General features: G+C 37.2%; 4 protein-coding genes across 4 annotated transcripts; 3 read left to right on the forward strand and 1 right to left on the reverse strand.

Annotated features, from left to right (window-relative positions):
• The first annotated feature begins 242 nt into the window (after positions 1 to 242).
• On the forward strand, positions 243 to 3,026 carry LOC118484207. The gene is made up of 9 exons (XM_035980208.1): positions 243 to 395; positions 489 to 544; positions 1,019 to 1,146; positions 1,221 to 1,305; positions 1,390 to 1,450; positions 1,754 to 1,962; positions 2,078 to 2,195; positions 2,296 to 2,478; positions 2,868 to 3,026. The coding sequence occupies exons 1-9, from the start codon at positions 243 to 245 to the stop codon at positions 3,024 to 3,026; spliced, it is 1,152 nt and encodes a 383-aa protein (XP_035836101.1).
• A 330-nt stretch (positions 3,027 to 3,356) lies between these two features.
• On the forward strand, positions 3,357 to 14,427 carry LOC110910383. Its single transcript, XM_022155051.2, has 8 exons — positions 3,357 to 3,518; positions 6,913 to 7,987; positions 8,565 to 8,795; positions 9,544 to 9,612; positions 9,702 to 9,764; positions 9,854 to 9,916; positions 11,778 to 12,098; positions 13,943 to 14,427. The coding sequence occupies exons 1-8, from the start codon at positions 3,414 to 3,416 to the stop codon at positions 14,161 to 14,163; spliced, it is 2,148 nt and encodes a 715-aa protein (XP_022010743.1). The 5' UTR covers positions 3,357 to 3,413; the 3' UTR covers positions 14,164 to 14,427.
• Positions 14,428 to 16,578: 2,151 nt separating this feature from the next.
• LOC118484212 lies at positions 16,579 to 18,390 on the forward strand. Its single transcript, XM_035980213.1, has 3 exons — positions 16,579 to 16,817; positions 16,889 to 17,679; positions 18,204 to 18,390. Exons 1-3 carry the CDS (start codon positions 16,579 to 16,581, stop codon positions 18,239 to 18,241), a joined length of 1,068 nt encoding a protein of 355 aa, XP_035836106.1. The 3' UTR covers positions 18,242 to 18,390.
• A 3,314-nt stretch (positions 18,391 to 21,704) lies between these two features.
• On the reverse strand, positions 21,705 to 26,586 carry LOC110910391 (putative leucine-rich repeat receptor-like serine/threonine-protein kinase At2g24130). Its single transcript, XM_022155058.2, has 2 exons — positions 23,093 to 26,586; positions 21,705 to 22,269 (listed from the first exon to the last, which is right to left on the reverse strand). The coding sequence occupies exons 1-2, from the start codon at positions 25,647 to 25,649 to the stop codon at positions 21,857 to 21,859; spliced, it is 2,970 nt and encodes a 989-aa protein (XP_022010750.1). The 5' UTR covers positions 25,650 to 26,586; the 3' UTR covers positions 21,705 to 21,856.
• Between the last annotated feature and the right edge of the window lie 505 nt (positions 26,587 to 27,091).

Below are 27,091 nucleotides of genomic sequence, written 5' to 3' on the forward strand. Positions count from 1 at the left end.
TAGATAAATCAGTTTTTAATTTAAAAATTCTAGATAAAATCAATTTTATCTAAAAAAGTTATTATAAAATCAGTTTTTATAAAATTCTAGATAAAATCAGTTTTATCTAAAGTTATTATAAAATCAGTTTTAAAAATTCATGATAACCCCCAAAAAAAACATTATCGGTTTATACATCCTTACCTTATAAATAGTATACTTAATCATTCTAAACAATTAGAGCTCATTCTAAACAATCAGAGATGGAAGGGAGAAGTCTAATCTATTTGAATGATATTAATGGCAAGACAACAGCTTTTACGATAATGGTAAAAGTACTTAGGCTTTGGAGAAAACCAAATCCCAAAAAGGTTGGTGAGATATGGGCTATTGAGATGGTGCTCATAGATGAAAAGGTACATCTTTAACAACTTTAATTAGTTTATACGTATTTACTTAAGGATTTTTCAAGTTTTTTTAACATACATTATTTTTCATTATAATGTCAGGGGACCAAAGTGCAAGCCACTGTATGGAGTAATAACTTTAAAAGACATGAAAAAATGTTAGAAGAAAATGAATGTTATACAGTTTTTAAACCCCGAGTTGATGAAAGTAATCCAAAGTTTAAACATTTTGACACTAAATATGTGCTGACCTTCAATTTTGAAACAACTATTAGAAAGTGCAACAACTTCATAGGCCCAACATATGGTTTTGAGTTGTCATCATTTAAGGCTATTAAAGATGGTGGAGTTTCATCAAAATTTCGAATCGGTTCGTTTCCTAAACTAAGCAAACTAATAATATACCCGTTATAATCAAGTTTTATTATTATAAGCTTTTTTTCCTTTCATTGACTTTATTGGTTATGTCGAAGAATGGTTTCCAAGGGAGGATACAACAACACGACATGGAGTCCTACAAGATGGACTTAATTTTGAGAGATTTGGAGTTTGTTTTTCTTTTAAATATCGTTTTTCTATTAACTTTTTCACACTTTATTGCTTCTTATTCATTAAATTATTAACAAAGTCAGGGGTATTGCCTTAACGTTGACATTGTGGGAGGAATATTGCGATCAGATGCAAGAGTACATCTCAAAAAATAAGGCAGAAGTACATGTTGTACTTATCGTACAATTTGGAAGCATCACTGACTACAAAGGTTTGTCAATTTTTTTGTAGATTTAACTTTTTATATTTAGTTATTATACTGACTTGCTATATGTTTCGCCTTAGGCAACATCAATGTCTCAAACGCTTTCAATATCACTAAGTTGTTCATCAATGAACGCAATGAAAAGATTAGTAATTTTAGAAGAAGGTAAAATCCACATGCTTTGTGATAATAGATATATTTCCATAATGTAAGTATTGTTGATTACACAATCTTTTACATCTTTAACAGTTACATTGCAAAAAATTCTGCTGCAACACCATCGGTTAATCGTCCTATTGGCCAGTCCAGGGTAACATCTAACAAAGCAGAGTTCCTGCCAGGGGCGCAGCATTTAAGGGGCCGGGAGGGGCGCCCGACCCCCCAAACTTTTCGCTCAGTAGTGTTTTACATGTAGTTTTCGTATAGAAATTTTTGGGTATATACGTTTTCGACCCCCCGACGAAAACTTCAAGCTTCGCCACTGGTTCCTGCAGAATAATTTTTTCAGCACTATTGGTCGGATTAGTGAAATTAACAAGGTTTGTTCAATCTATAATTTATGATTCATCCTAATTAAACATTGAACCTTACATATTTACATACGTTTTTGCAGGTTATGCATGTTATTGTTGTTGGTACAGTTACAGCTGTAAACAAAGACAACGATTCGTATTATCTAGGTTGTGAAAGTTGTAATCGCAAGGCTTCCCCAAGTTTGATATTCCCAGAAGACGATGATGGAAGTGATGATGTTGATATGAAAGAAGTTTTAATATGTACTAATAAGGATTGCAACAGAGATGTCGTACCGGCGGTTTACATGTATTTAATCAACATACACTATTATCATATATATCGTACTATTCAACTACATTAACATATACATTGACTTGCTATTGTAATGATTTTGAAAAAATAATTTTGTTTGGGTTTTCAGGTACAAAACACTACGAGTAGAGGATTCTACAGGAACCGTAAATCTAACTCTATTTGACCGTGACACAGTAAAACTTTTGGGTTTATCCGCCAAACAAATGGTTGACAAATATGTAAAGGTAATTTGATTTTCTTTATACCTGTCAATGCTATTATTTTTCAATTACTATTCCAATCTTTTAATATTGCTCGAATGTTTGTAATGTTCTCAAATTCTAGCAGTCTTCTGGTGGTGATAAAGTTACACGTGTTGAATTCGATTCCTTCGTCGACAAAAAGTATGCATTTAAAATTCGTGTTGGAACGTATAATGTGGACAAGAAGGTTGATGGATTTTCTATCTACAAGTTAGTGGATGATCCAGCTATAATTTCAACACTTGAAAAGAAGTTTGATGTTCCGGTATGTAGTTAAAATTTACTTTCATGCCTCTTAAAATTGTTATAACCAATAGTTAAACGTATTTCAAAACTATTTATCCTGAAATGTCAGCTGATTTGGAGTGATCCCTAAACAATAGAGTCTAAGTCTTTCAGTTGTTGGTGGACTTTGATTTCTGCCGTCAACGCTGGTTGGTTGCTTGTGTTTTGCCACCTAAACTGTCCTCCCCAATAGCCAATGCTTTAAATTTTGATAGAATAACATTTAATCATTTAGCTTACCATTATTTTTTACAAAATTGCTAATTGGATTAGATAGAGTAAAAAATGATTAACTGTGTATCTTCTGAACATATAATCCAGCAAATTCATACAATTTACATAGTGCTAACCAATAGTTAAACGTGACAGGTTGAAAAAAATAGCTCAATGAATCTCCTCCCAACTGCTTCGTCGTCACAAAGTGATGCAACATCGCTGCCCAACAATAACGAGATTATGAAGAGTAATGTTGATCTGAAAAGTAAGACAACAAATGTGGTGTACAAGGAGATTTTTAATGAATTTTGATTTATATTTTGTACTTTTAAACTATCCTATATATTGTTAACTATATTTTTTAAAATATACAAAATAAAACCACCCCTCATTTGTTAAACCGCGTGTACACGCGGGTTCTAACCTAGTATGTAGAAATAAAGAGCCGAGATTGAGTTTGTCGCGTTATTTATGAATTGAGCTGGAACTTTACACGCAACTCTCACCATACAACAAAATTCGGTCAAAACTCAAAAATACCCTTCCTCATCCTACAAATTACCATTCTGCCATCCACCAAAAGACTCAACACTTGTGCTCTCATTTCTCAAAACCCTGCCACCTATCATCAACAATGAACTATGCCACGTCAACACATCCCCCCTGATAGATCCACGTGTCCGGTGACGTCAGCTACCCATGGTCCCCACACCGAACCCTTTAAAACTCTCATCCAGCCCTAAAAGCGCCAAAAAGCACACCATTTCTCTCTCGATCAACAACTCACACCATCACTCAGAACAAGTATGAACAGTTTCACTCATAATAATCGCATATTTATCTGTTAATTTCTGCAAATTTAACTGTAATTTTATGATTATTTGATCAATTTTTTCTTCGTTTCTGTTCCGATCGTTGACTATTTCGCGTTACGATTGTTACTGATTGTTATTTGTAGGATCTTTGATTGTTACGGTTGATTTTGTTGTGCGATGATTGTTGTTTACAGTCGGTTGTTAGGTTTCGTAGTTTTTAAGCTAACTATTGCAGTTATTTGATCACATTCATCACTATCATGTGACTCCGTTAGTGTTTGGGGGTTTTTCCCTAAAATCTTAGGGTTTTTGTTCATTTTGACTGTAATTTTATGATTCTTTGATCAAATTTGTCTTCGTTTCTGTTCCGATCATTTACCGGTTCGCGTTACAATTGTTACTGACCGTTATTTGTAGGATCTTTGATTGTTGCGGTTGATTTTGTTGTGCGATGATCTGATCGTTATTTACAGTCGGTTGTTAGGTTTCGTAGTTTTTAAGCTAACTATTGCAATTATTTGATCACATTCATCACTATCATGTGACTCCGTTAGTGTTTGGGGGTTTACCCCTAAAATCTTAGGGTTTTTGTTCATTTTGACTGTAATTTTATGATTCTTTGATCAAATTTGTCTTCGTTTCTGTTCCGTTGACTGGTTCGCGTTACGATTGTTACCGATCGTTATTCGTGGGATCTTTGATTGTTGCTCTTGATTTTGTTGTGCGATGATTGTTATTTACAGTCGGTTGTTAGGTTTCGTAGTTTTTAAGCTAACTATTGAAGTTATTTGATCACATTCATCACTATCATGTGACTCCGTTAGTGTTTGGGGGTTTTCCCCTAAAATCTTAGGGTTTTTGTTCATTTTGACTGTAATTTTATGATTCTTTGATCAAATTTGTCTTCGTTTCTGTTCCGATCGTTGACTATTTCGCGTTACGATCGTTACTGATCGTTATTTGTAGGATCTTTGATTGTTGCGGTTGATTTTGTTGTGCGATGATTGTTATTTACAATCGGTTGTTAGGTTTCGTAGTTTTTAAGCTAACTATTGAAGTTATTTGATCACATTCATCACTATCATGTGACTCCGTTAGTGTTTGGGGGTTTTTCCCTAAAATCTTAGGGTTTTTGTTAATTTTGTCTGTAATTTTATGATTATTTGATCAAATTTGTCTTCGTTTCTGTTCCGATCGTTGACTGGTTCGCGTTACGATTGTTACTGATCGTTATTTGTAGGATGTTTGATTGTTGTCGTTGATTTTGTTGTATATTATTTACAGTAGTCTGTTAGGTATTATTATTCACATTTATCTGTATTATTGTGAGTCGGCTAGTGTTTGGGGGTTTTTACCCTAAAATCGTAGGGTTTTTGTTCATTTTGACTGTAATTTTATGATTCTTTGATCAAATATGTCTTCGTTTCTGTTCCGATCGTTGACTGGTTCGTGTTACGATTGTTACTGATCGTTATTTGTAGGATCTTTGATTGTTGCGGTTGATTTTGTTGTGCGATGATTGTTATTTACAGTCGGTTGTTAGGTTTCGTAGTTTTTAAGCTAACTATTGAAGTTATTTGATCACATTCATCACTATCATGTGACTCCGTTAGTGTTTGGGGGTTTTCCCCTAAAATCTTAGGGTTTTTGTTCATTTTGACTGTAATTTTATGATTCTTTGATCAAATTTGTCTTCGTTTCTGTTCCGATCGTTGACTATTTCGCGTTACGATCGTTACTGATCGTTATTTGTAGGATCTTTGATTGTTGCGGTTGATTTTGTTGTGCGATGATTGTTATTTACAGTCGGTTGTTAGGTTTCGTAGTTTTTAAGCTAACTATTGCAGTTATTTGATCACATTCATCACTATCATGTGACTCCGTTAGTGTTTGGGGGTTTTTCCCTAAAATCGTAGGGTTTTTGTTCATTTTGACTGGAATTTTATGATTATTTGATCAAATTTGTCTTCGTTTCTGTTCCGATCGTTGACCGGTTCGCGTTACGATTGTTACTGATCGTTATTTGTAGGATCTTTGATTGTTGCGGTTGATTTTGTTGTCTGATGATTGTTATTTACAGTCGGTTGTTAGGTTTCGTAGTTTTTAAGCTAACTATGGTAGTTATTTGATCACATTCATCACTATCATGTGACTCCGTTAGTGTTTGGGGTTTTTCCCTAAAATCTTAGGGTTTTTGTTCATTTTGACTGTAATTTTATGATTCTTTGATCAAGTTTGTCTTCGTTTCTGTTCCGATCGTTGACTGGTTCGCGTTACAATTGTTACTCATCGTTATTTGTAGGATCTTTGATTGTTGCGGGTGATTTTGTTGTGCGATGATTGTTATTTACAGTCGGTTGTTAGGTTTCGTAGTTTTTAAGCTAACTATTGCAGTTATTTTATCTCATTTATCGGTATTACTGTGAGTCGGTTAGTGTTTGAGGGTTTCCCCCCTAAAATCTTAGGGTTTTTGTTCATTTGACAGTAATTTTATGATTATCTGATTACAGTTATCTTTATTTCGGTTCTGATGTTTGAGTATTTTGATTTGCGATTGTTTGTTTTGTTTGTTGCTGAGCGTTTATTTGTAGGATCTTTGATTGCGATTGATTTTGTTGTGTGATGATATGATTAACTGTCGATTGTTATGATTAACTATTGCAGTAATTTGATCACATTTGTCGGTGTTATTATGAGTCGGTTAGTGTGAGGGTTTTCCCTTAAAATCGAAGGGTTTTTGTTCATTTCACTGTAATATTATGATTATCTGATTACATTTATCTTTATTTCGGTTCCGATCGTTGAGTTTTTTGTTTTGCGATCTGATTACATTTATCTTTATTTCGGTTCCGATCGTTGAGTTTTTTGTTTTGCGATTGTTTGTTTTGTTTGTTGCTGAGCGTTATTGTAGGATCTTTGATTGCGATTGATTTTGCTGTGTGATGATTACGATTAACTGTTGATTGTTAGGTTTCGTAGCTCTTAAGCTAACTATTACAGTAATTTGATCACATTTATCGGTATTATTGTGAGTCGGTTAGTATTTGGGATTTTCGCCTGAAATGATAGGGTTTTTGTTTATTTGACTGTAATTTTGTGATTATTTGATCAAATTTGTCTTCGTTTATGTTCGGATCGTGTCCTATTTTGTTTTGTTGGTCGTTGTATGGCGGATTGTGTGCATATCGATTGTTTGTGATTGATTTCTGTTAGTCATACATACACGTTCGTTGACTTTTTGGGGTTAATTTGACTTAATTGGGCGTTTGATTGGTTTTGGAGATGAATAGCATTCACACACACACACATACATATTCGTTGTGAATACTTTTGTTAACATGTAGTAATTATGCTGTGGTAACTTATAGAAAAATCTTTGACAGAGTAATCTGATGATGGGTAATAACAAAACAAACGAAAAGGGCAAGGCGCCAGTCTCCGCCGATAGCGCATCTTCGAGAGGAATCTCACCACCCAGCAGCCTTACTATTCTTGACGGAAACATTGATGAAGATGCTTTCGATTCCCTGCTGTCCCTCACATACGCCGATTTGGAGGATTTTCATCGATCTCTTTCACAAGAGTTACCTGAAACTGTTCCAAACCCTAGTGGTTATTCGACAAATTCAAACAGCTTTCAGAATCCTCAAATAAACATGAGTTCCAATACTGTAAACACAAATGTTCAACGAGTTTCATCATTACCTGACTGGAACATGAGTTGGGGTCAACAATCTGTGAATCAACCTGTTCACACTCGAAACAATGCCGGTTTCAGTCAAAGTCAAAGTGGGATTCAAGGAAATTTTGCGGATAATGGTTTTTTGAGTCTTCGACTTGGAGGTACTGAAGAATCTGTATCTAGATCTCAAGCAGGCAGCAGAGATAGTTCCGATAAGCTAAAAGAAACAGCTTCAAATGAGTTAAATATGGCTTGGGCTTGGGGTCAAACTTTAGATGCTGGCTTTATGGGTTTTCACAGTAACAATAACGGGCTCTCTAATCAGTTTTGTCGTGAGAACCGAATGAACTCAACCAACAATGAGGTTGAATTTCTTGGTAGTCTAAAAGAAGCGGTTTCAACTGAGTTAAAGATGGTTCATGGTCGGCAAGCTACGGGTCAATCTTCGGGTCAATCTTCAACTGCTGGTTTTATGGGGTTTCATAGTAACAGTACTGGTTCATCTGATCAATTTAGTAACATGGATGGAATGAACTTAACCAACAATATTATACAAATACAACAAAATGATAGCAGGAATATAAGATCTGGTGATTTAAATCAATATAGAGCGTTTATAGGTAACCAACCTGTGCATTCAGGAACTATCGGTGGACATTCTGCTCAGATTATTAATTCACAACAACATAACTTGAATAAACCATCGGAATTTGAAAAACCTTCACCGTCGATCTCTTATGCGCGTTCTATAATCGCAAACAAACCAAGTTATGCAGGTAAGTAAGACAGTTGTTTTCTTTTGAATAATAGCATGATATCAATTGTTGTAGTTCATCTTAAATCTATGCAGTTAATATCGATGATATATCACCGATATATTGGTTATCGGTCCCCATGTCAAATATCGGTACCGATTTTATCGGCTATATTGACCGATATGTCACCGATTTTCCTGATATCAGTACCTTTCTTCTTAGTTCTGTCGTTAGTCTTTCTTCTTATTGCTGCTATTAGTGTTTTAAGTCTTAATTGTTAATTGTTAGTGTTTCAAGTCTTAATCAGTTCCTAGTTGCTACAATTGTTAGTGTTTTGCAAGTTGCAAAAGGTTAAATTGTTAATGGTAGGAGAGTATACTGAATTGTTAGTGTTAGATTTGCTATATAATATATATATATATATAAATTCTACATGAAATTAAAATTACTGATATCCCACCGATACCTCACCGCGATAACCTATATCTCAAATATCGGTCCTTGACCAATATCCGATTTTTTACCCCGTTAACTGCATAGTCTTAAGTACAGTTGAACTAAATCCTTACTGAAGCGATAATATATTTGTTTCTTGCAGGACAAGTTATTTCACAAAATGCGACACCTAATCAAGTTGTTGGAGTTGGAAGTAATATGTTTTCTCAGAGGACAGCTGGCGCTCAAGTATCGTGGGGAGAGAGTGGCCCAGCTGGCATCGATGAACCGTTTCCGAAAAGGTTGGGGGTGGAGTTCAATGTAAGAAATAGTCTTCAATCTAATCAGAGACATTTATCTCCCATGGGAACAAGCTTTCAGACAACAAGTACAGGTTGATATATAATTGCTATGTAGATTTCGCTTTAGATCTGTAGGTAGGGGTGAGCAGAAAACCGAAAAAACCGAACCACACAAAAAAAAACTGAACCGAATATTACGGTTCGGTTACGGTTTTGCATTTTATGAAAACCGGAAAAGGCCGAACCGAATAACCTAAAAGATCTTTTTTTAATGTTTGTTATATATTGATTTAGGAATTATTCATTTTATTCTTAAATGTTAAAGTATATATAATTAAAACATTAACATGTTTATTTATCTTTGAATTTGAAATGATTTATCTATTGCCTGCAAGTAATAACAAAATTTAACATAAAAATTAAATGATTTCAAAATATTATAAAAGAAATTTTTTTAATAAAAGCTTTGAAGAAACACAAAAATAGATTAGAAGGTTAGGTTTATGTAATCAATATTAATTAAAAAGGTTAAATATAATAACTTAAATGTGAACATTTAATAAAGATTCTTAAATTTTGGATTATACATATTATTTTTGAATCTTGTGTAATTTTGTTCCAAAAACCGAAAAACAGAACCAAAGTGTTGCTAAAACCTAAAAAACCAAACTGAACGGTTTTTAAAAACCGAAAACCGAATATTTCGGTTATGGTTTCGGTTTCGGTTTTACCATAATACCGAACCGAACCGTGCACACCCCTATGTAGGTGAACTCTGACTATAGGTGTCAAATCAGTGGTCTTGTTTTTCAGTGATTTGAGTTGTGTATGTTAATTCAGGTCAGGCATGTCAATTTCCAGATAAAGGATTAACTCGCCTGACAGATCATGTTCTTCGACCTTCTGTTGGTATGATTGATATTTTTTTTTTTTGTTTTTTTTTTCAATCAATGGGGGTGAGGTTATTAATTTCTTGCGTGTGTTTACATGAAAATCAGGTCGAACTGATGGAGCTCCTGTTAGTTACCCGATTAATTCTCAGCAACCCTTTTTTGCTCATGGTAAATAAGAACCTTGTGTTGAATAATGAATACTATGTGCTGGAAATAATGCATATTTGACGCTTGTTTTTTTAATCTATTTGTTTTAGGCCAATCTCATAATGCGCCGATTCAGCTTGCTAAAGATCCTCAAGGAGTACTTTCGGCCAATGGTAATTCAATCTCTGTGTGTGTATGTGTAGTTGCACTTTTATACTAAGAACCTGAAAGATGCAACAAGCTCATGGAGCATCTTTTGATTTGTAGTTACATGTGGCAATTTCAACCCGTTTACATTATGTTAAATCTAGGGCTGCAAACGAACCAAACGTACACGGCCTTGTTTGTGTTCATTTGTTAAGGAATATATGTGTTCATGAACTATTCATGAACACTTACCAAACAAGATTTTATGTTCATGTTCGTTTGTTAAGGAAATGAGTGTGTTCGTGTTCGTTTGTTAATTTTAGGCAATGAACAAAAACGAACGTTGGTGAACGCAAATGAACACAAACTAATGTTCATGAACACAAATGGAAACAAACCGACACAAACAAGCGTTCATGAAATATAAAAAGTAAAACACTAATGAACTATCGAACATAAACGGACACGTTCACAAGCATAAATGAACGAATGCGGCCTTTGTTCATGTTCGTTTATTTAACTAGATGAACGAAATATCTTGTTCGTGTTCATTTGTTTAATAAACGAACGAACACAAACGAACTTCCCACCAAATGGTTCACAAACTGTTCACTGAACATTTGGTTCGTTTGCAGCCCTAGTTAAATCTCTAGTGGGTCCAAAGGGTAAAATAAAATTCTAGTTTATAAAGAAATGGGTCGAGCGGGTCCCAACTTGCCCAAAGGTTATATATTTATTGTAAAATACTGATACATAAAATCTCTAAGATCATGTTAGTGAAAAAGTTTGATTTGTATTGAGATAATATTATTTTTGTAATCATTATTTGATACCCTAATTACAATAATGAAGATTTTAAATTAATCAGTTACAATAATAAAGGGTTCCTGGTCAACTCAACCTAACTTGACCCGAGCCAAAAAGTTATCTGTATGGACTTGACCTCGTTTTAAGTTAACCAATTCAACCTGAACCAAAAAGTCACATATTTTTCTACTGGAACTCATTTTTGACCATGTTACCTAAAGTTACGTTTTGATCTGAAAACATTTATCTGTTAAGTGTTAACCCCATATTGCACTGAAAAGTTATATTTTGACTTGACCACATTTTGACTTGTAAACATCCTGCACCAAGAAGTTAATTGTTTTGATTTGACCTTGTTTTGACCCGTACCAAAAGTTACATGTTTTTTACTTGAACTCTTTCTGACTCGTTAACCGACCCACACAAAAAAGTCATCCATTTTGCCTGTTACTGACCCCTTGCCAAAAAAGGTAGGGGCGTGAATTCCTGACACGACCCGAAAACACGACACAAACCCAACACGAAATTCACTGGTTTGGGTTTAGTCTAAATGGGTTCGGGTCAGTTTCAGGTTGAATCCGGGAACTCGTTTAGCTAAACGGGCCGGGTTCGTGTCAACCCAATCGGGTTGGCGGGTTGACCCGTTTAACCCATTTATATTATATGTTATTTTTTTGCAATATATCTAATGTCATAAATTAAATTGGGTGACTATTTTTGCCATAATTATAAGTTATAAAGAGAAATTGACGATAAATTTTATAATTAAAATGTAATTTTCTTATATGCATTTGTGCTTTTTTAGTAAATTTTATATTTTAATATATTATTTTGCGAAAAAAATTTAAAAAATAAAATATTTGGGTTGAATGGGCCGTGTTTGGGTTAACCTACGAATATTCGGGTCGTGTTCGGGTTTGTTTAAATTTTTCTGGATCGGGTCGGGTTGAACCCGCCAACCACAACACAACCCGTTTAGCACCCCTTTAAAAAGGTACCCTTGTTGGCTTGAACCTATTTTGCCACCTCTAATTATAGTTAAATATATCTGACTCTTATTTTCACTTTGTGTATATGTAGCTTCAACTGTCATTGGTCAATCTCAAAAGCCAGACTTGCATAATCGGCCACATCACAAGCGAAGTGCGGTTGTACCCCATCCAGATTCTCGTTGGGTTCAACGCCAGAAGATAAATCATCCAACCATTCATCATTCTAATACGCTAAAATCATCTATACCTGTAACAACTACACAGGTTCATCCTTCTATTCCAGGTGGGCCCCGGACTCAACCTGCAGGCCCTGTTGCTGCTCGTACTCGTCCTGTTATACCAATCGTTAGACCTCGTGTTCCTGTAACAAGTACTGCTCCTGCTGCTATTTCTCGTATAACTTCGAAAGGTATCTCTACAATCTTTTTAATCTTAAACTAGTTTTTTTACCCTCCGTTCATTGCGGCGGAGCTGTACGCGTTAACGTACAGACTACAATTGACAAGACTCATTTTCGAACTAAATTTACGTCTAAACATACGCTAACTCAAATTTATATCGTTGAATCGAGACGTATTACCTTTGACCCGATTTGTTTCCGAACAAAATTTACGTCAAAACGTAGTCCAACTCAAAACGTACATAAAAAAAACATTTTATAATTGACCCGACTCGTTTTCAGACAATGTTAAAGCGTAAGCGAACTCGAAATATGTCAAAGGTTTGAGGGTTAAAGGTTCGAAAGTATGGGGGCCTTTTTTGTCAAGTTAGAAAGTAGGGGGGGTCATTTTTGTCAAATTAGAAAGTTATTTTTGTCAGTTTAGAGGGTTGAGGGGTGAATTTTGTCATATCACAAAACTTGATGGGTGAATGGTGATAAGGTCGGCATCGACCTTTGAAATTAAGGTATTATATGATTATCTTCTATATTTATGTAAGTAGGTTAGAAACCCGTGTATTACCCGGGTTGAATAAAAGAAATATTGAATAGTTAGTAGTGAAGATTTAGGAATTATAAAACGTTATTTTGAGATGAGATATGATTGAAATTAACTTTTTTAAATTAAGAAATCGAATACGAAGGGGTGAAATAAGAGAAGTGAGAAAAAGACTCTTGGCTCATAGAATTGTGACGCGTGGTGCAACCAGTTACTTATTTTTTAGGTATAAATTATGGGGATATCGGTTGTTTCGATGCTAACAGTGCACATAGTTACAGTAAATAACTGATGCGGGAAATGTGATCACAAAACCAATTTTATCAAAGTAATTAACAATGTTGTTAAAATGATACCGTCTTGGCCCATTTGACCAGTTGACTTGTTAGTTAATTGTTTAGTTGACTTGTTTGAGATTAAAATTAACTCAAGTATGGACTATGAACCGTATGGTAAAAACTCATTTGCTATTATCTCTATGTTTTGTGTGTGATTATGCTATTCAGCTCCAATTTCAAACCTGCTTTTACACTCAATTACGCATCTTACATGTGGCAAAATGAGTGGGTCGAGCTGGTTGTGTAATGGGCTATAATGGTTTGTTTTTGTACGTGTCAAAAAGGGCCGGGTCAGTCTGGTTGAGTTGACCTGAAGTAGAGGTGGACAAATCGGTTTTTTTTAACCGGACTTGTTTTTAACCTGTCCTGTTTTTAACCGAACCGGTTTTTTTGGCCCAAAAAAACGAAACCGCTTTATCAATAACCGATATGGATAATTGGATATGATGAGAATCCGAATTGGTTCGAACCGGGTTGGGACAAAAAAACTGGTTTTAACTGGTTTTTTTTTTACAGCCGGTTCGGTTTTTAAACCGGTTTGGGAAGGGGAAATGGTGAACCAACTGGTTTTCTCAAAAACCGGTTCAAAGTAAATCGGTCCGTTTTTATTTTGTCCAAACTGGTTTTTTTCTACATGTCTAACTTTAAGGCTGAAACACCTTTTCTACCCAATTTTTAGTTTGTATTTTATTACTATTTTTTGTTAAACATGATTAACAACATATAATATTATGCGAGATAAAACAATTCAATAGGTTACCCAATTTCTTACATTTGTAGCATATCGCTTTTGTTCCAAAACGATGCATGCACCTTTTTCTCTAATATGGTCATTGGATAGTCTAGAAACATGCTATTATCGTGCTACTGCTGAAGTTGTGGTAAGCCGGTAACATGAAATGTAAAGTCTGACGTGGCGCTTGTATTCTGTTTTACTTGCTGATCTGGCACATGGTAATGACTTTGCTTACATGCAGATCCCGAAGCAACTCCTAAACTGAGTGGATATAAATGCTATCTATGCAAGAGGGATCTCGCTTTAACATCAGAAGGCGCGGTGTACCAACCCGCAGCCCCACCACCCGTCGCAATTCTTCCGTGTGGGCATTCATTTCATGATCAATGCTTACAAAACATCACGCCTGATGACCAAGCGAAAGACCCCCCTTGTATTCCTTGCGCTATTGGCGAACAATAGATCCCGTTTTCTGACCCGACTTTATATTTAGATCGTTTTTTTGGTAGAGGCCCGAAAGGGAGGAGGAGGAGGGGGGGGGGGGGGGTAGATGTTGTATATACAGTAACAGGAGAGGTGATAACCGTGATATTGAATGTCATCAATTGGATGGGGTTTTTGATATAAAGGCAGATGGGATGTAAATGCTTTTACATGATCATAGTCTTTTGTTGTTCTATACTAGGATGTTTGGGGCTTTTGTGATTTGGTTGCCATGTTTTATAATCTGGTTTGTATTGATTCAGGTGTTTATAAACCGCTAAAACCGATTGAACCCCTCAAACTGAAGCAATTCGGCACGTTTGAGATCCAAATGGTGTAGTTCATGGTTTGTCGTTTTGGTGGTTTCAGTGGTTTGGATTATTATATGCGTGAATTATCATTCACTATCAAACACACTAATGATTTTGAGGAAAAATTTGGTTCATATTGTTAAATCGGTGACGCACCCAACCTGGCTGGTTTGGTTTGTGATTTTTCAAAAACGAATTAATGATTTGGAAAGAATGTTTTGACGGTCAGAATAAGCTAAACCGATAGTGAACACCCTAAAATAAATACATGTGCCAGAATATGCGGGTTAGGAAGGTTGGTTGGGCCGGATTCCGGAACACCTTCCATTTTTTAAACTGTGTGTTTATCTAGTGTTATATATGATCAAAAAGTTATAACTATCTACGATAATCAAAGAATGTTTTCTTTTGTTGGGCTTTATACGACCCGTATAAACTTACATGGGTCATATACATGCTATATGAGTTGTATACACTTATATGACCCACAATTTATTTGTAGTGGTGTTTTTTGTTGAGAAAATGAGTTGAGTGAGCATTATAAGAGCCGTATATAATATAAGTTTAATAAAACTTAGACGAAAAAGTAGAACACGTTTATGTACAAAAACTTTTGAAGATGTAACTTATTTGTATACAAGTTCTTTTTTTATACTTTAATATCTTTAATATTTAATATAATATATATTTAACTGGTTCACCTAGAAGTTAATTGGCCCACTATAGCCTAGATCCATACCAAACTCTCCTCATACCCCGCTAGAGTTGTAAGGCGTGGTCTTAACTACGTCGCTCATATGGCCGATGAGACAGCCCCGCTCCTCCCTCATCGCCCCCTCCCTCACCCTTAGATGGGCGGTGTCATATAAAGCTATACGAGTGTGAAAACAAGATTTTAAATTTATCTTTATTAACCCCACAGTGAATTACACGATCTTCTTATTAACCTTTAATTAAGCTAAACATAAAGAATGATCAAGTATTTGTCTTTTTTATGCGAAGATGATACAGTAATGAATAATGATTCTCCTTTATTAAAATGTATAAATGAAAAACATATTGCACTTATCCTAACAAAGAAATCATGAAAATGGAACATAACAATGAAATCATGAAAATGGAACATAAAAATGGTGGCCCTAACTACATGCGTTTCACATGCATGCTTTTTAAATGTCACCTTAATAAAATGTAAACAATATTTTTATATAGACTAAATGGATGACGTGGTTAAAGGTCATCATAGTATTTCTTTACATTAAAATCAACGACCCATTGATTATAAAATGAACTTTAATCGATCGACCGGTCTAATGTTGAAGATAGAAGCAACTGATGAAGATTTGTGGGTAAAACTTCATCGACGGATCAATGACTGATATTACTAACGGATCAACACATGCGTTGTTGAAATATTTAATTAAAGATATTAGGGATCAGTCTTCATCATTTCCCAATATAAATCACTGACTTGCAGATCAAGACCCGCAACTTTCAAGGCCTATTTTCTGGTCTTAGCTAATTGCCAGCCATTCTTTTCAATACCATTGATTGTATTTTCCTTATTTAGTATTCTGTATAGGCTATATATAACCTTGTACGTAGGCTTGATAATAAAAACAAGAAATACAAATTACTTCAACTTTTTTCTTCCATTCCTCTGATTGTCATGGTCAACATGGTATCAGAGCAATGTTCATGATCCCGAATCTGTTTGTTTTGCTCATCATCTACCAGAACCAGGAACAATGTCGGAAGAAGATAGCAATAACCTAGCCATCCAAATAGCCAATCTCCTAAAAAATGGAGTTCAAACTCAAACCCAGAACCCAAAACCAAATCCCTCCGATAGCCTAAAAATTAACCTCAATCTCACAAGCCAAAACTACCCTCTATGGGCTCGGATGATACGAGTCGCCATAGGGGGGAAATCGAAAGCTCTTTTAAATCATCTCACCAAAGACTACCCTCTATCAACTTTTTTCTTCCATTCCTCTGATTGTCATGGTCAACATGGTATCAGAGCAATGTTCATGATCCCGAATCTGTTTGTTTTGCTCATCATCTACCAGAACCAGGAACAATGTCGGAAGAAGATAGCAATAACCTAGCCATCCAAATAGCCAATCTCCTAAAAAATGGAGTTCAAACTCAAACCCAGAACCCAAAACCAAATCCCTCCGATAGCCTAAAAATTAACCTCAATCTCACAAGCCAAAACTACCCTCTATGGGCTCGGATGATACGAGTCGCCATAGGGGGGAAATCGAAAGCTCTTTTAAATCATCTCACCAAAGACCCACCGGAACCCATCGATGAACAGTGAGAACAAGATAATTTAATCGTCTTTTCTTTTCTTGGCTCATCCAAAATATCAAACCTAACCTTGTTAGTAACCTTACCGAGTTTCTGACAACGAAAACGCTATGGGACGCTCTTACGGTTACGTATAGCAGCGACAAAGACAAACTTCAAACTTTCGATCTCCACGTCAAAGCAAACGAGTTCAAGCAAAATGGCGTACCGTTGGAAGAATTCTGGATAGTGATGCAGGGAATCTGGGGAGAAATCGAACGGCGAGATCCGAACCCGATGACGTGTTCCACCGACATCGCCACTTACAACAAAGTCAGGTCAGAGCACAAATTGTTTCAATTTCTCAACGCTCTTGACCGAAAGTATGATTCCCTAAAAAGGGAAATCCTCCGGTGGGACCCCTTGCCGTCCGCCGAAGCCGCTTATGCTGCTGTCCGAAAGGAAACCGCACATCAAAGCATCTTCGGAAACGTACAACAAGAGGTGGCGTCGGGACTGAACTCAACAGGTGATTCCGATGGGTTAGGGCTCGTCTCTAGAGGTCGCCAGTCAGACCAGAAATCCAATCCGTCATCATCCCGGGTTGATAAAAGCAGATTGAGATGCGATCACTGTGGAATGGCCAAGCATACGAAAGAACAATGTTTCAAACTGGTGGGGTACCCGGAATGGTGGGTTGACGGACATAAAAAAGGGAAGGCCGCTGCCGCCGTGGGTAATCAAGGAACCACCAGCAGCGGCGGTAGCAGCGATGAACTCCCAAAACCCGTCGGCAGTCAATATAACACCGAAAAAAGTGAAAAAAGGAACCTTGGAGGTAGCTGCTGTTTTGCGGCAATTGAGGAAGAAGAACCAGGGGGTATCGCAGGTATAGGGTTTGAGAGTTACACCTCAAAACCCTTCACTCTCTCAACATTTTCATTTTAAACCCGATAGTTCTAATATGACAATATTAAACCCTCAATTCTTTAGCCCCAAAATTCTTGATTTATTAAATGAATCCCAAGTTTCAGAAACCACAAACGACATTTCTGATTTAAAAAGGGAGGAGTAAAAAAATTCTTTTAATAGTGGGAAAGTCAACATGGCCACAAAAAGTGAAAAAATTAAAGACTCATGGATATTTGACTGTGGTGCTACTGACACAATGACCTATGACATATCTGACATGTGTTCAATGTCGAAACCACAAAGAACCAGAATTCATACCGCAAATGGAGAAATTCTTCAAGTAAAAGGAGGAGGGACTATTCAAGTTTCACCAAACATGAAACTGTCAAATTGCCTCTATGTTCCATCCTTATCTCATAAATTGCTTTCGATTAGTCATGTTACAAAAGAACTGAATTGTGTTGTGTTGTGCTAATGCATCCTACCTTCTGTATCTTACAGGACATCAGGACGGGAAAGATCATTGGGCGTGGTACTGAGCGGCAAGGACTATACTACGTGGATGAAGTGACTCGACAAGGTACTGTAATGCTAGCTCATGGATCTAAAGATAGGGAAGCTTGGTTATGGAACCGAAGATTGGGACACTCATCTAGTGGTTATTTACATCGCTTATTTCCTGAATTATTTCCAACAAATAAAGTCTTGAATTATGAGACATGTTTTTTGGCTAAGAGTCATAGACACACTTTCAAATCAAATGGTACTAAAGTTGATTCTCCTTTTTTATTAATTCATTCGGATGTATGGGTGCCAGCAAAGGTTGTGGGGGAGGGGGGGGGGCAAAACTTCCGTTATTTCGTAACATTTATTGATGATTGCACCCGCATGACTTGGGTTTATCTCTTGAAAAATAAATCCGAAGTTTTCTCGAAATTCACGATTTTTTGTGCCATGGTTAAAACCCAATTCAAGAGCGATATCCAAATTCTTAGGTCCGATAATGGGGGGGGGGGAATTCGTGAATACTTCCATGAAACAGTTTTGTCAGGAAAAAGGAATACTTCATCAAACCTCATGCGCCTATACCCCCGAACAAAACGGGGTATCTGAAAGAAAAAACCGCTTCCTCTTAGAAATAACTCATGCACTCATGATTGAATCCCAAGTTCCGAAATCCTTTTGGCCCGAAGCTCTTGTCACAGCAACCTATCTTGTGAACCGTCTCCCGACAAGAGCGCTTGACTTGAAAACCCCTCTTCAAGCCCTCTCTAAATTCCACAAACCCCCATCTACCCTTACCCTTGAACCTCGTGTCTTTGGCTGTTCTGTGTTTGTTCACCTACCCAAAACAGACCGTTCCAAACTCGATGCCTGTGCTGAGAAATGTGTGTTTGTTGGCTATGGAATCAATCAACACGGTTATCGATGTTACAATCCGCACACACGTCATATGTACACCACGATGAACTGTGACTTTCTCGAAACCGAATACTTCTATAATACCCAACACACTGGTCAGGGGGAAAAGGCGAACACCGACACATTGAGTTGGATAGAATGGATGCCCTCCTCAGAAGAAATTAATCATGGAGCCCTAACCTCGCCACAGTCCACGTCACAATCCACTAGTCCTGAAGACAGTACCACTAACAATGATCCTCCCAACCTGGCGTCAGAGGTAAGTAATTCTCAAACTCAAGAGTATGTTGATTCTTCCAATATTTCCAATATCCCTGATTTAGTCACTAACTGTGGAAATCATGAGCATGTTGAAACTCCTGACCTACCTAACCGTGAGGAAGAACAGGAATCATCACAGGTTGAACAAGCCAGATATGTTCTACCCCCAAGATCCAACAGAGGAGTTCCTCCAAAAAGATACTCTCCCGAGAAGGAAGCTCGAAGTTCTCAATATCCAATGGCAAACATGGCAGCTGGAAACTTATCTCCAGAAGCTCAAGCTTTTGCCACATCTCTATGCTCTGAAGAAATTCCAACTACAGTCGAACAAGCTCTTGAGTCTAAGGAATGGAGAGAGGCAATGGAATTTGAAATGGATGCACTAAATAAAAATGACACATGGGAGAAATGTACCCTTCATCCTGGAAAAAAAAAACCAGTAGGATGTCGTTGGGTCTTCACTATAAAGTACAAGCCGGATGGAACAATTGAAAGATACAAAGCGCGGGTTGTAGCAAAGGGATACACTCAAACATACGGAATTGACTATTCCGAAACGTTTTCTCCCGTGGCCAAAATTGACACAATCAGGGTTCTGTTCTCAATAGCTGCGAATAAAGATTGGCCTCTCCTTCAATTTGACGTAAAGAATGCCTTCTTACATGGAGAACTCAAAGAAGAAGTTTATATGGAAGCTCCTCCTGGTTTCGTTGAAGATTCTAATCCTAGAAGAGTGTGTCGCCTGAAGAAATCCTTATACGGATTAAAACAGTCTCCTCGTGCCTGGTTTGGCAGATTTTCATTAGCCATGAAAAAATATGGCTTCAAACAGAGTAACTCAGATCATACTCTGTTCCTTAAACAGAGGAATGGACTAGTAACATGCCTAATTATTTATGTTGATAACATGATAATCACAGGTAATGATGAAGAAGAGATGACAAGGCTAAAAATGAACCTATTCAAAGAATTCGAAATGAAGGATCTGGGAAGGCTGAAATACTTCCTTGGAATTGAAGTCCTAAGATCAAGGCAGGGGATTTTCATCTGCCAAAAGAAATACGTCTTTGACTTGCTGGCAAAAACAGGGATGATTGATTGCAAACCTGTGGATACCCCTATGATGGTGAATCAGAAGCTCTATATGGAGGAAAATGCTAAACTAGCTAACAAGGGAGAATATCAACGAATAGTAGGGAAACTGATCTACCTCTCACATACCCGGCCTGACATTGCTTACGCAGTGGGAGTTGTGAGCCAATTCATGCATCAACCTCAAGTTACCCATATGGAAGCCGTGTGGAGAATTATCAGATACCTCAAAGGGACACCTGGTCATGGAGTTCTGTTCAAGACAAATGGACATCTTGAAACCCAAGTATATACCGACGCATACTGGGCGGGAGATAAAGGAAATCAGAGATCAACATCTGGTTACTTTACCCTCGTTGGTGGAAATCTTGTCACCTGGAGAAGTAAGAAACAAAAAGTGGTGGCTCTTTCAAGTGCCGAAGCAGAATTTCGAGGAATAGCACGCGGCTTGGCAGAGATTCTTTGGGTTCGGAAACTGTTGACAGAAATCGGGTATCCTCCAACCCAATCCAGTGAAATTTTGTGCGATAACAAGGCAGCTATTCAAATTTCAGAGAATCCAGTCCAGCATGATCGCACAAAACATATTGAGGTAGACCGACACTTCATCAAAGAAAAACTTGAAACAGGGATAATTGAACTTCCGTTTGTCCGCTCAGAAGATCAACTCGCAGACATACTAACAAAGGCAATCAACGGAAAAATTTTCAATCATTATCTTGGCAAGTTGAGTATTGGAAATCCCACTACTCAACTTGAGGGGGAATGTTGAAGTATTTAATTGAAGATATTAGGGATCAGTCTCCATCATTTCCCAATATAAATCACTGACTTGCAGATCAAGACCCGCAACTTTCAAGGCTATTTTCTGGTCTTAGCTAATTGCCAGCCATTCTTTTCAATACCATTGATTGTATTTTCCTTATTTAGTATTCTGTATAGGCTATATATAACCTTGTACGTAGGCTTGATAATAAAAACAAGAAATACAAATTACTTCAACTTTTTTCTTCCATTCCTCTGATTGTCATGGTTAACATGCGTGTTCACTGACGGATAACCGACATACTACCAACGAACATACTTCATTGCTTGTGCTCACCGATGGATTAAGCCGGCCCCTAAAAATTTTCATTTGTAATTTTTTTCTAGTGGTGATTGTATGAAATTGATAAACTAAGACATATTATATAATTATAAAAAATATCATATGGTAAAGTTATATCATATGTCAACTAAAAAATAATCTTTCACACTACAAAGTTAGCAATTCAAAAAATACCAGCTGTGCATATGTGAATCAACATAAAAGTGAATAAAAACATGATATACAAACCAAATACACTGATATACGAGTTATAAAATTAAATATGGTCTTGCTAATCATCACTTATGGTCGAAGATGATATCCCCAAAGACGATGCAAATGTTGCGGTTGTGTCGCCACTCAAGTAACGTTTTAACCGATCCAAATTGTCCGCAGCATCGAGCATCGTGGGTCTATTCGATGGTGAATCTTGTGTGCACAAGATGCCCATTTCTAACAACTCCCCTATCGCGACATCCCACATTTTCTTCACATCGGGTGATTGGTCTCTTGTGGTTCGAACCAAAGTCGAGTCAACAACATGTTCCATGTGTCGATGGTAGTGGCTTTTAACCCATTTGTGCAAGTTAAGCCCTTGGGTGAACATGTCATCCGTTGGTCTCTTTCGAGTCACCATCTCGAGCACGAGGACACCAAAACTATAAACGTCGCCTTTTGTTGACGTGCTTGATCCATACCCATATTCTGTACACAAGACTATGGTTATTCAAAAACCGTTGAAAAACTCACCAAACTAAAACAAACCGGCGGTCTGAAATCGAGACGGTTAGTTCTCTTACGATTTGACGGTTTAACCGAACCAACTGTTTGAAATTTATAGCTATAAACCATCTCTATAGTAGTTATGTATGTGTGATTTTTTAGAATAGTAGTTATTTAAATGAAATTTATAACTATAAACCATTTTTGTAAACTTTTTACACAAATAACCGTTAAATTGTCAAAACCCAACTGTATAAAACGCCAAATCAACCAGTTTAGCCAACCCACCAAACCCATCAATTTCATCTGTCGTTTTCTAAAACCCATAGTTAACGATAGGGATGAGCATTTGATACTTGGTACCGGTTCAATATGTAAACGAGTCAAGCCGAGTCGAGCCAGGTTGGGATCAAGCTCAAGCTTGAAATTAATTGAGGCGAGTCGTCTCAGCTCAAGCTCTAGCTTGATGTTAAACGAGCCTAAGAGCAAGCCAATGAGCCGAGCCATGACCTGAGCCGAGCTTGGCTCAATTACAAAATGATCCAGCTCGGCTCACATCATCTAAAATTGAGTTTTTTTAGCCAGTTTTTTTCGAGCAAGCTACGAGCTCTGTGGACAACCCTTCCGGTACCAAATTTCTCGTACCGAAATTTTTTCAGTATCGGTATTTTCAATTCGACACGCTACCAACATTTTACCAAATTTTACATACAAATACCAGTACCCATATTTCAAGATTTTCAGTACCGGGTACCAGTACCGCGCTCATCCCTGGCTAACGAACCACTTACAACCGCTTACATACCTGGAGCAATATAACCAATGGATCCACAAAGCATATCAGCAGTAAAATTCCCCAAATTCTCCGACGAACCACCGCCAACCGTCGCAACCAGCTTCGCAATCCCAAAATCCGACACCAAAGCAGTCATCTCATCATTCAACAACACATTACTCGGCTTCAAATCACAGTGTATCACCTTCACCGGCGAATGATGATGCAGGTACGCCATTCCTTCCGCTATATCACTACATATATTCACTCTCTGTACCAAATTCAACACCACATCCGGTGAATCCGGATACAAACAGCTCTCTAAGCTCCCGTTCGCCATGAACGGGAGCACAATCGCTTTAAAATCAGGTAAACTACACGCTGTTATGATTCGTATTAGATTTCTGTGACGTATGCGTTTCAACACTTGACATTCTCTGTTGAAACTCTTGGTTGAGTTTCCTGTTTGTAGTTGTAGCACTTTTACAGCGATTTCGGTTCCGGTTTTTAGCATTCCTTTGTATACTCGCCCGTAGCCTCCCGAACCTAGTAGTCGGTTATCGTCGAATCCGTTTGTCGCGTCGGATAGCTCCTTGTAGGTTATCCGCGGAAAGTTGGTTAAATTCGGTTGTGATTTGGCCCTAGGTTGAGCGCTAGGGTTTGTTTTTCGTCGTAGGTATCGCCATAGGATGACGCAACAGATTGTTGTTAAGAAGAGCGATATTGACATGCCGATTGAGAAAACTACTAGGTAAACGGTTGAGTGGAAGAATTTCGGCTTGTGAGAGCAGGATCTGAGGCCGGAGATGTTGCCGCAGAGGTTAGGGTTTCCTAGAAAGGAGAGGCTAGTGGCGAGATAGAAAATGCCTCCGGTTGGAACTGTGCCGGCGAAGTTGTTGTAAGATAAGTTTAGGTGTTTTAGCGTTTGGATTTTGGTTAAGCCGGTTGGGATGTTTCCAGACAGACTGTTGTTGGATACGTCGAATGTTACGAGGTTTGTAAGCATGGTTGTTAAGTACTCGGGAAGCTGGCCTTGAAATGAATTGTTGGATAAATCCAGAACCGCTAAGTCCATGTAACTTGTGATTTTGGGGAAGATGGTTCCGGTGAGGTTGTTGTGTGAAAGGTTTATCTCTTTGATGGTTTTGAGGTTGCTGAGCTCCGGGGGCAATGGTCCTTGAAGGTGATTATGGGAAAGGTTTAAGAATATTGCGTTTTGGCTCATGGCGGATAGTAATTCGGGAGGTATGTGTCCGGTTAATCTGTTGTAAGACAAATCTAGATTTTGTAAACCTGTGCATTTTCCTAAACTTGAAGGTATGGTTCCCGAAAGCTGGTTGTTGTTAACAGAAAGTGTAATTAGACCAACCAAATTCCCTAAGCTTTCCGGGATTTTACCTGTAAATCGGTTGTGTGACAATTCAAGTTCGCCCAGGTGAGGAAAATATCCGATTTCTTCTGGGATTTCGCCGCTGAATAGATTGTCGGATAACCAGAGCGTATCTAGTCTCGACAATCGACTAATTTCTGGTGAAATTGTTCCGTTGAGATTGTTTGACGACAAGTTGAGGTAAAACAGGCTTGAAAGGTTACCAATGACTGGTGGGATGGAACCGTAGATGTTATTTTCTTGTAGCAACAGGTAGCTAAAGTTGATACCGAATTTTCCAATGGAATCGGGGAGGGTCCCACCTAATCCCATACCGGCTAACTCAAGCTCCTTTAACATGCTACAATTTGAAGCTGCATCAAAAAAGATGTCAAGATTGGTGTTTTGATCATGGCTCACCATTTGGTTATACGATAAATGAAGAAATAGAAGCTTGGTGAGCTTGGAAACTAGCTTTGATGGCAATTCACCGGAAAGATTGTTGAACTCGACATCGAGGTTGTACATGTTTGAAGCATTTGATAGAGAAAACGGGATTTCACCGATGAATTGATTGTTATACAAATTCAAATTCCAGAGATTCGGGCAGTTCCCAATTTCTGATGGGATTTTTCCGACAAGAAAATTGAACGAGAGATCCAAATTCGATAATAAAGTGCAGTTCGAGAATAAAGAAGGTGGAATATCACCGCTTAATCTATTGCTCCCGAGATCAAGAAGAGTAAGATTCGATAAAGAAGATAAAGATTCCGGAATTGGACCTTCGAGTTGATTAACATCAAGAAGAAGGTTTCTAAGATGTCGTAAAGACGAGATTTCATACGGGATATATCCATACAACCCGTTATTCGAAAGAACAATGGTTCGAAGAGCGGTAAGATTTGAAATTACAGGTGAAAATGGGCCAACGAGCGCGGCTTTATCGAGCTTGATTCTCCTCACACGGTTTCCCTTCCCGCAATGTATCCCTTTGAAACTGCAAACGTCAGTAGTTTCATTCCAGTTTGAAAGCACCAATTCCGGGTCTATTTTTATACTTTTCTTGAACTCTAGAAGTGAATCTTTATCCGTCTGAAGAGAATGTTGACGAGTCGTTTCCCCCAACACTAAACTTAAATCTTCGAAAACGAAGAACATGAAGAACACAAGGAAGATTCTTTTATGGAAGGTCATTTCTGAAAGTGATTTGAGCTGCATTTGGTATAGTGAAATAGTAGCTAAATGGCACTATGTGTTTATGGGTGTAAATAGTTAATTTTGGCATGATTTTAAATGGGCTAAAAAGTGTAGTTTTGTTCATGATGGGAGCATAAATTGGTGAGTAGATATTCACTAATAGTTGGTGGAGGATGATACCAATAAAACTGGAACATAGTAACTAACAAGTTGACTTATTATATTGATGTGAACTTGCCCATGGCTTTATAGCCTAGTGGCATCTTTGGGTCGGATAAAACTTTAGGGCCAAAAGGTCCTGGGTTCGATTCCCACAAAGGGGGTTTTTCCCATATTTATTGGGTTTCCTCCTGAATTGGTGTATAGGCATTATGCCTAGTGGAGTTGGATATGAAAGGGTGGTTCCGCTGGTGGCACGATGATACTTCAGTGGTCCGTCAGTGGTCCAAATTTGTCGTTCAAAAAAAAATATTGATGTGAACTTGTAGCCACTTCTAGAGCTTTTATGAGGTTGAAGCCATTCATTATTGCATATGCAAAAAAACTTTTGTGGATATTGGACAAAAGGAAGATTGTCAAAGGATCTTTTGATTTCATATGTGTTTTTAATGGAAAAAAGCAATATGAAAGAGAGTTTGTTTAAGGTATAAAATTTTAACATAATTAAATCATTGGTACTAGAGAAGATTTAAAAAAGTAAGTTAACTTTAACACGTTAGGCCGTCATCTTGTGGGTCTCATAACTCGGTTAAAACATCTGACATGGCGGATATGGGTGTTTAAACCGACAGGTTATTAAGGTTTACCGTTTAAACTCTAAACATATGAGCCAGTCAGTCCACGCCAAGTTAGCGTATATTTTTAGTTTAATCAATTTGTTGAGGTCTTGTTAGACCAAATTCTTATCGGTTTTTAGTTAACCGTAACGATAATAGAAAAGAAAAAAAAAAAAAAAAGACGCGCTACTGAATTTTCAAAAGAACTGTAAAAGTTGTTTCTTGTCTTATAGTCTAACCTAATTTCTAACTTTTTTTCTGTGACAAAACGCACGAGAAAAACATGCTAAAGTTTAAAAAATGGGAATAATGGGTTAAAAACTTAAAATGGTAAACGCATGCCTAAAATGATGGCATGGCAAGTTGTTGATATTTTTGGGGTACTAATTGACCAATAAGTGTTTGTTAACGTGAGTGTTTAGATTATTAATTTCATGTCGATTTTGGTGGAATAAAGAACATGTGCTTAAAATCCTAATGGCTATTTTTTAAATAAAGTAATATGCCAAAATGGCCCCTGAGTTTAGGTCACTTTTGATACTTTAGTCTAAAAATGAAACCTTTTGTATCTAGGTCCTTGAGGTTTCATTTTTGTTGTCATTTACATCCAAATAATAATCTGGGTTAGAAATTTCTATTAACCACTCACATTTTTGTCTTTTTACTCTTTTAAATGAAGGATATAAT

Source organism: Helianthus annuus, chromosome 2 (genome assembly GCF_002127325.2).
Source record: "Helianthus annuus cultivar XRQ/B chromosome 2, HanXRQr2.0-SUNRISE, whole genome shotgun sequence".
NCBI classification, from domain to species: Eukaryota; Viridiplantae; Streptophyta; class Magnoliopsida; order Asterales; family Asteraceae; genus Helianthus; species Helianthus annuus.